Below are 10261 nucleotides of genomic sequence, written 5' to 3'. Positions count from 1 at the left end.
TTCCAAACCAGTGTTTGCCTATTTCACGCCTAAATCTAAATTTGTCTAATTTAAAACCATTGTTACGAGTTCGCTCCTGGTTGGATAGTTTGAGTACCTTTGTAATGTCCCCGTTGTTTAGCCCTGCCTTCCACTTATACACCTCTATCAGGCCGCCCCTCGCTCTACGTCTTAAGTCAACTAATTAAGGTTTATTCTCATTTATCATCTGACTTACGAGGATTATTGATCATACGAACAGTTGTGAGACTCTTAAACCTTGGCTGACCTTACGAAGCTCTGGACCCGGATTCATGTGTCTTGCGTCATGCGGGCCCACACACACACACACACACACTACTGACGTTCACCACCCGGTCTCTTTCTGACTCTACAAAAACAATAGATCACCTGAAGATTAGACACCCTTCCCCCTTCAACCCCCTCACCCTTCCCCCTTCACCTTCCCCTTGTAACCCCCACCTTCCCCCTTCACCCCTCACTCTTCCTCCTTCTCCCCCTTCCCCTTCACCCCCCACCCCTTCCCCTTCACCCCTCACTCTTTATCCTTCTTCCCCCCACCCTTCCCCTTAACCCCCCACCTTCCCCTTCTCCTTGCCCCTCACCCTTCCTCTTCTCCCCTCACCCCCCTCACCCCCTCCATGGCCAGTGGAAATTGTCAGCTTCTGAGTGTACCTTAACAATAGTCCCAGGCTGGGTAAGTGGGTCGTGGGCAGCAGCGATGGCCGGCGTGAGGTGGGCAGCCCGTGGGGTGACCGGCGCAGAGTGTTCGGTGGGCAGTATCCTCCACTAACACCCGTCACCAGCTTCATTAACACATAATTCCACATACCGCCCCGCCTTCCCTCTCCCCTGGGGACACTACCCCTCCACCCACCTACCCACCTACCCACTTACCCACCCACCCACCCACCCACCCAACAACCCACCCACTCACCTATCCACATTCTCACCTTTCAGATGATACACAGTTAGCGAGAGAGAGAGAGAGAGAGAGAGAGAGAGAGAGAGCGTGCATGATCACACACATACACACAGGACAAGTAACACACACCGTTCTGCTCTTTATCAAACACATAATTGGCGTTGTATACATCGAGTGTGTGTGTGTGTGTGTGTGTGTGTGTGTGTGTGTGTGTGTGTGTGTGGACGGGTGTACGTTTGTGTGTATATACTGTACAGTAGGTGTATGTGTGTGTGTGAGTATGTGCATTTCTAAGTAATTCCTCATGAGAACAGAGATCGAGGGTTCAGGATTCGGGGATTCGGGTTTTCGATTGGAAGCCTCGAGGCCTCGACTATTGAAGGTAGAATATCTTCAAGAGAGTCGGCTTCACCAAACACTGAAGGCTTGCTGTACACCGCCATATTGGGTGAAGGCTCCTGGAGGCTAGGCGGACCAACTCCTCCTTCTCCTCCTCCTGCCCTTCTCCTCCTCCTGCCCTTCTCCTCCTCCTGCCCTTCTCCTCCTCCTGCCCTTCTCCTCCTCCTTCTCTTCCCTCTCTACGCCTTATTCAATTTTGTTCATGACCAACCTGAACCAAATGTGTACAATGCTGTGTGTGTGTGTGTGTGTGTGTGTGTGTGTGCGTGTGTGTGTGTGTGCGTGTGTGTGTGTGTGTGTGTGCGTGTGTGTGTGTGTGTGCGTGTGCGCGCCATTTTGAACACGTGGACAACAACAACAACAACAAAAATAACTACAACTACAACAACCACAGCAAACAACTCTGGTGGTGGTGGTGTGTGTCAGTAGTGAACACGCTTTATCTGTATACTAAACATAACGACACTTGATAAGACCTATAACACACACACACACACACACACACACATACACACACACATCGCCGCGTGACAAATAAGATGTTATCTAGCTTCCTGTGTTGGGTGTGGAAAACGATCAGTGTTGAGCAGAAGAGTGTGGTGAGTGCGAGTGTGGTGAGTGCGAGTGTGGTGAGTGCGAGTGTGGTGAGTGCGAGTGTGGTGAGTGCAATTAATGTCTGAGCTTTTGTGTGTGTTTGTGTGCGTGTATGTGTGTGAAAAGTGGTCAGTATTTTGTGGCGAAGAAAGTGATAAAACATATTAGAAAATAACCCCGTCAAGTGATACAGTCCCCGTCAAGTGATATAGTCCCCGTCAAGTGATATAGTCCCCGTCAAGTGATATAGTCCCCGTCAAGTGATATAGTCCCCGTCAAGTGATATAGTCCCCGTCAAGTGATATAGTCCCCGTCAAGTGATACAGTCCCGTCAAGTGATATAGTCCCCGTCAAGTGATACAGTCCCCGTCAAGTGATATAGTCCCCGTCAAGTGATATAGTCCCGTCAAGTGATACAGTCCCGTCAAGTGATATAGTCCCCGTCAAGTGATATAGTCCCGTCAAGTGATACAGTCCAGGTGATATAGTCCCCGTCAATTGATATAGTCCCCGTCAGAGTGATATAGTCCCGTCAAGTGATACAGTCCCCGTCAAGTGATACAGTCCCGTCAAGTGATATAGTCCCCGTCAAGTGATATAGTCCGTCAAGTGATATAGTCCCCGTCAAGTGATATAGTCCGTCAAGTGATGATCCCGTCAAGTGATATAGTCCCCGTCAAGTGATATAGTCCCGTCAAGTGATACAGTCCCGTCAGGATATAGTCCCGTCAAGTGATATAGTCCCCGTCAAGTGATATAGTCCCGTCAAGTGATACAGTCCCGTCAAGTGATACAGTCCCCGTCAAGTGATATAGTCCCCGTCAAGTGATATAGTCCCCGTCAAGTGATACAGTCCCCGTCAAGTGATATAGTCCCCGTCAAGTGATATAGTCCCCGTCAAGTGATATAGTCCCGTCAAGTGATATAGTCCCGTCAAGTGATATAGTCCCCGTCAAGTGATACAGTCCCGTCAAGTGATATAGTCCCCGTCAAGTGATACAGTCCCGTCAAGTGATATAGTCCCCGTCAAGTGATATAGTCCCCGTCAAGTGATATAGTCCCGTCAAGTGATATAGTCCCGTCAAGTGATACAGTCCCGTCAAGTGATACAGTCCCGGTCAAGTGATATAGTCCCCGTCAAGTGATATAGTCCCCGTCAAGTGATATAGTCCCCGTCAAGTGATACAGTCCGTCAAGTGATACAGTCCCGTCAAGTGATACAGTCCCCGTCAAGTGATATAGTCCCCGTCAAGTGATATAGTCCCCGTCAAGTGATACAGTCCCCGTCAAGTGATATAGTCCCGTCAAGTGATATAGTCCCCGTCAAGTGATACAGTCCCCGTCAAGTGATGTGGTCCCGTCAAGTGATGTAGTCCCCGTCAAGTGATGATCCCCGTCAAGTGATATAGTCCCGTCAAGTGATATAGTCCCCGTTAAGTGATATAGTCCCCGTCAAGTGATATAGTCCCCGTCAAGTATAGACCCCGATAGTACGGACTCATCCACTTATTAACCACCATTTTCACACAGACTGAGAAGGATCAGAGATGGAGAGTCACCTGATCAATTACTGCAGCAGCAACTCCACCTCACCCATCTCGGAGGACCACCTTCAGTCACTCTACGAGGGCGTCTTTCAGGTGGTGTTCCCGACCTTGATAGTGGTGGGCGTACTCACCAACTTACTCAACGTGACGGTACTAACGCGGCCCATGATGAGTAACAAGACCTATAGGTGAGTAAGTGTGTGTGAGTTAACGCTGCCCATGATGAGTAACAAGACCTATAGGTGAGTAAGTGTGTGTGAGTTAACGCGGCCCATGATGAGTAACAAGACCTATAGGTGAGTAAGTGTGTGTGAGTTAACGCGGCCCATGATGAGTAACAAGACCTATAGGTGAGTAAGTGTGTGTGAGTTAACGCGGCCCATGATGAGTAACAAGACCTATAGGTGAGTAAGTGTGTGTGAGTTAACGCTGCCCACGATGAGCATAGGCAGATGTTGTGTGTAAGCAACACGATGAGCATAGGTAAGTGTGAGTGTGTCAACTTAACCCATGATGACATATGAATGTGTTAAAGGGCTGAGAGGTCAACGTATGTAGTGGCATTATTATTATTGTGGTTGTTGTCGTTGTTTGTAATACACAGTGACGTAATACATAGTGAACCTGTGTACAGCGATGATTCACTCTGAATGTTAAGGATGTGACTCAGTATTTATAGGGCATCGTTAGGAAGTTTAGTGAGTCACTGTACTGTATAAATGTCTTGGAATACTGTGTGTGTGTGTGTGTTAAAGATGTGAACAAATTCAGTATGTGTGAATATTTCTACTCTTTGTTTTGGCACTTTATTTGTCACTTCTACACTTGTTTTACATCACTCAGCCTCCACTTGTTTAATGTGTCTGTACCACTTGATCCACCCCATAAGAAAGGGAAGAGGAGTGTAAATTATATATATAAAACCTGTGGTTAATTGTGATTGTTAATTGTGATTGTTGTTCCAGGTGGCTGCGGTGTCTGGCTGTGGTAGACATTTGTCTGTGTGTGCTGAGCATCCCCATCTGTCTGTCAAACGGTGGCCACGGCTCCACCCCCTACAGCACCGCCTTATACTACGCTCACTTCGGGTGGTCCTCCAGCATCGCCGCCCAGATCCTCAGTTTCTACCTCATGAGTTGGTTCGCCTACGAGAGGTTCCTGGCCGTGTGCCGTCACGCCGAGTACCGCAGCAGCCAGCGATCTCGGTTGTTTAAAAGGCGTGTGGTGGGTAGTGTGGTGGGCGTGGTGGTGCTCTACCTGCCCACTGCAGTAGTGGGACAAGTGTGTCAGGTGGACGATGGCTGGATCCCTGTGGATGGGTACTCCATTGTCAAGTTACCTCTGTGGTATTCTGTGTACTCGTGGGTCAGGGAGATCTTTTCTCGTGTGGTCCCCGCCGCCGTCATCACCTTCTGCAACGTCAAAATCACTTACCGCCTCAAGCACCTCCGCAGCATCCGCGACGGCTTCGGTAGCGGTGTGTCCCCCGCCAGGAGAGAGCGAGAACGTCGCCTGGTGCTGTTGTTGTTCTGGGTGACGGCGTTCTTCTACGTCTACAACACCCCCGTCACCGTGTACTACTTGGGCTTCTACGCTCCTCCTCCTCACCTTCGGGGCCATCAGCAACGCCAGATGATGGGCAACGTGTCTAACTTTGTACTCTACTTCTTGATCAACCCGGACTTCCAGCGTACGTTGAAGGTCATGTTCCACCTCAGGGTGCCAGACAGTGCCAGTGCCATCGACACAGGGACTTGTGACGTAAAGCAATCCTCTAACTCCTTCCGTAGTTCCATTCCCGGATGTGGCACTACTACTGCTGCTGACAACTGTTCTGACTCAGGGCTACAACACGACCTCCCGCCCTCTGATGCTCTGAATAGCTACCACCCCAATGATAACGACAACATCAGCTTGTAGAGATGGTGGTGGTGGCGTGGAGGTGTAGATGATGGTGATGGTGGTTGGAGATGATGGTGGTATTGGATGATGGTAGTGATGGATGATGTTGGTTGGTGGACTTCAGTACCTAACGAGCTCCGGGCGACAATCACTCCTCACCACCTCACCACTTCACCACTTCACCCTTCACCGCCTCACCACCTCACCTCACACCTCACCCTCACCACTTCACCCTCACCACTTCACCACCTCACCACCTCACCACTCACCACCTCACCACCTCACCACTTCACCACCTCACCACTTCACCACCTCACCACCACTTCACCACCTCACCACCCCCTCACCACCTCACCACTTCACCACCTCACCATCCACCTCCTCACCTCACCACCGCACCACTTCACCACCTCACCACCTCACCACTTCACCACCTCACCACCTCACCACCACCACCTCACCACCTCACCACCTCACCACTTCCCACCACCTCACCACTTCACCACCTCACCACCTCACCACTTCACCACCTCACCACCTCACCACTTCACCACCTCACCACCTCACCACCTCACCACTTCACCACCTCACCACTTCACCACCTCACCACCTCACCACCCCCACCTCACCACTTCTGCCACCACCTCACCTCACCACCTCACCACCTCACCACCTCACCACCTCACCATACCACCTCACCACTCCACCACCTCACCACCTCACCACTTCACCACCTCACCACCTCACCACTTCACCACCTCCTCCCTCACCACCTCACCACCTCACCACCTCTGCGCCTCACCACTTCACCACCTCACCACTCCTCCACCTCACCACCTCTGCCTCACCACCTCACCACCTCACCACCTCCCCACTTCACCACCTCACCACCTCACCACTTCACCACTCACCACCTCACCACCTCTCCTCACCACCTCACCACCTCACCACTTCACCACCTCTCTTCACCACCTCACCTTTCACCACTTCACCACCTCTCCACCTCACCGCCTCACCACTTCACCACCTCACCACCTCACCACCTCACCGCCTCACCACCTCACCACCTCACCGCCTCACCACCTCACCACCTCACCACCTCCTGCCTCACCACTCACCCGCCTCACCACTTCACCACCTCACCACCACCACCTCACCACCACCACCTCACCACCTCACCACTCCTCACCACCTCACCACTTCACCACCCACCACCTCTGCCTCACCACCTCACCACTTCACCTCACCACCGCACCACCACCACTTCACCACCTCACCACCTCACCACTTCTCACCACCTCACCACCACCTCACCACTTCACCACCTCACCACCTCACCACCTCACCACTTCACCACCTCACCACTTCACCACCTCACCACCTCACCACTTCATCGCGGGAGAACACATCAGTGATAATAATTAATGCTGAGGAACCATCACACTAACACCCACAGATACAAACACTCACAGACACTCAGACAATCCCAGTTACTCACAGACACTCAGACAATCCCAGTTACTCACAGACACTCAGACAATCCCAGACACTCACAGACACTCAGACAATCCCAGTTACTCACAGACACTCAGACAATCCCAGTTACTCACAGATACTCACAGACACTCATAGTTACTCACAGATACTCACAAATACTCACAGACACTCAGACAATCCCAGTTACTCACAGATACTCACAAATACTCAGACACTCAGACAATCCCAGCTACTCACAGATACTCACAGACACACACAGTTACTCACAGATACTCACAGACACTCACAGTTACTCACAGACACTCAAACAATCCCAGTTACTCACAGATACTCACAGGCACTCACAGTTACTCACAGATATTGAGTAAAAATAACTAATCTCTTTTTACCTTTTATATTGGGATTGAGATAAAAAAAATTATTCCAAGTATAATATTGTTAATGGTCTGTCTCCTCACCTGAGCCTCTGTCGTCTTCTTGTTGACTGTCTCCTCACCTGAGCCTCCGTCGTCTTCTTGTTGACTGTCTCCCCACCTGAGCCTCCGTCGTCTTCTTGTTGACTGTCTCCTCACCTGAGCCTCCGTCATCTTCTTGTTGACTGTCTCTCACCTGAGCCCTCCGTCATCTACTTGTTGACTGTCTCCCCACCTGAGCTCCTGTTGACTGTCTCTCACCTCAGCCTCCGTCGTCTTCTTGTTGACTGTCTCCTCACCTGGAGCTCTTGTCGTCTTCTGTTGACTGTCTCCTCACCCTCAGCCTCCGTCATCTTCTCTTTGTTGACTGTCTCTCCCTCACCTGAGCCTCTGTCGTCTTCTTGTTGACTGTCTCCCCCACCTGAGCCTCCGTCATCTTCTTGTTGACTGTCTCCCCACCTGAGCCTCCTGCTGACTGTCTCCCTCACCTGAGCCTCCGTCGTCTTCTTCTTGTTGACTGTCTCTCACCTGGAGCCTGTCATCTTCTGTTGACTGTCTCCCCACCTGAGCCTGCTGACTGTCTTCCTCACCCTTTCAGCCTCCGTCATCTTCTTTGTTGACTGTCTCCCCACCTGAGCCTGTCGTCTTCTTGTTGACTGTCTCTCCCCACCTGAGCCTCCGTCACCTTCTTGTTGGACTGTCTCTCCCCACCTGAGCCTCCGTCATCTTCTTCTTCTTTTGTTGGACTGTCTCTCCCCCACCTGAGCTCTCCGTTGACTGTCTCCCCACCTGAGCCTCCGTCGTCTTCTTGTTGAGTATTATGCCTCGCTTGACACCACAGACGGGTATATATAATCTGTGTGTTTATGTCAAGTGTTTTGTGTTTGTTTGTTTGTTTGTTTGTGTACTATATGTAAACTTATTTAAGTTGAGTGATTTAGTGTTATTTTTATGTTAAGAAAAGGTTTAAGGGAGTACTAGTTTTATTCCCTTTAAAGTCTTAAGGGAGCAATAGTTATACTCCCTTTAAAGGCTTGAGGGAGTACTTATTATACTCCCTTTAAAGGCTTAAGGGAGTACTAGTTATACTCCCTTTAAAGTCTTAAGGGAGTAGTAGTTATACTCCCTTTAAAGTCTTAAGGGAGTAGTAGTTATACTCCCTTTAAAGGCTTAAGGGAGTAATAGTTATACTCCCTTTAAAGGCTTAAGGGACTAATAGTTATACTCCCTTTAAAGGCTTAAGGGAGTAATCGTTATATTCCCTTTAAAGTCTTAAGGGAGCAATAGTCATACTCCCTTTAAAGGCTTAAGGGAGCAATATTTATACTCCCTCCCGCTTCAAAAGGTTAAGTACTGCCACACAAACAAATTCATCCTGTGAGTTATTTAAAAAGTTGTGTTGTACGAGAACTTGGTTAAGAACACCTGTAGACTAAACACCCTGACTCTGAAGAGGGTTAGGTTAGGTTAAGTAGCGTTAGGTTAGTTAATCACCAGGTTAGGTTAGGTTAAGTTAATTTATGTTAAGTAGCGTTAGGTTAGTTAATCACCAGGTTAGGTTAGGTTAAGTTAATTTATGTTAAGTAGCGTTAGGTTAGTTAATCACCAGGTTAAATAAGTTGACGGGAAAGAATAATTTTCAGGTGATCTTTAATAATACTGTACTTAAGAGTTAAAGGTAAACCTCCTCAAGGATAATCATCATCCTCGAGTCATACTCAAGACTCAAGTCTCAAGTCACAACTATATTTCCAACAACCAAATTATTGTAATGTGTTGGAGGAAGATCTTCAAATACCAGGTTGTCTCAGAAAAATGTCTACACTACCTTGCATATCCCTGTGCAGGTCGTGTAAATGTTTGTAATAGAGTAGCATCACTGTCATCACCCGTCGCTGTGTGAGGCCTTCCACAAGTATGGTCAATGGAGCTCTGGTAATATAAACCAACATTCACACGACAAACTGTTAAGAACAGTGTGCATATATTTTTGAGACAACCCTGTTATTTAGTTTTGATTTTCTTATGAGCTTAAACTCCAGCCAATACAGGTAAATGTAGTGATGTTGTGTGTATAGATAATAAAGTTCCTTAAATCACAGTTTGTTATTGGTTATTTTTCCGTCAGTCATAAGTGGTGAAGAAGAAATGATTTGTTATTGTATACGTTAATTATTGAGGACTTACAGTAGTTTATACAAACATACATACACACATACATACATACATACATACATACATACATACATACATACATACATACATACATATATACATACATACATACACACAGCAGCTGCAACAAGAGCCAAGAGATAAAATTTCACACAGCAAGTAAATATATTCCCTGGACGCGCAAGTTTTTTTTTTTTAAGTCTGGTACACCAGATTAAGATTTGGATCCGACTAATTATGTCTTCTCCCCCCTTCCCCTTCTTCCCTCCTTCCTCTTTCTGCCTCCTTTTTCCTCCTCTTCCTCCCTCCTTCCTCTTCCTCCCTCCTTCCTCTTCCTCCCTCCTTCTTCCTTTTCATCCCTCCTTCCTTTTCCTCCCTCCTTTCTCTTCCTCCCTTCTTCCTCTTACTCCTCATTTACCCGCCTCTTCCTCCCTCTTCTTCTACCTCATATCTTCCCTCCTCCTCCTACCGATCCTCCTCTTCGTTGTCTTCTTAACACCATCGCCAAGATCTTTCTTTCGCCCACATCCCTCCTTCTATCATCTTCCTTCCTCCATCTACCATCTTCCTTCTTCCTTCCTCTTCCTCCTACCACCACCACCATTATCGTCATCATCATCTACCCTCTTTTCTTGTTCCATCCTCCTCCTCCTCCCCCGCTCACTCCTCTCTTCTTCCCTCTCTTCTTCCCTCTCTTCTTCCCTCCCCAACTTTATGAAGCTTCAGCCTTACACTCAGTACACCGAGAAGTCAACTTGGTCAATCCAAACGTCAGCCAAATTCGACTGACGTGATAAAGGTTCCTCAGC

General features: G+C 48.5%; 1 protein-coding gene across 1 annotated transcript; it reads left to right on the top strand.

Annotated features, from left to right (window-relative positions):
- The first annotated feature begins 3334 nt into the window (after nt 1-3334).
- LOC121877442 lies at nt 3335-5385 on the top strand. The gene is made up of 2 exons (XM_042383207.1): nt 3335-3653; nt 4431-5385. Exons 1-2 carry the CDS (start codon nt 3466-3468, stop codon nt 5383-5385), a joined length of 1143 nt encoding a protein of 380 aa, XP_042239141.1. The 5' UTR covers nt 3335-3465.
- The last annotated feature ends 4876 nt before the right edge of the window (nt 5386-10261 follow it).

This window comes from Homarus americanus, unplaced genomic scaffold (assembly GCF_018991925.1).
Source record: "Homarus americanus isolate GMGI-L3 unplaced genomic scaffold, GMGI_Hamer_2.0 scaffold367, whole genome shotgun sequence".
Classification (NCBI taxonomy): Eukaryota; Metazoa; Arthropoda; class Malacostraca; order Decapoda; family Nephropidae; genus Homarus; species Homarus americanus.
This window is presented reverse-complemented; position numbering and strand designations above follow the sequence as displayed.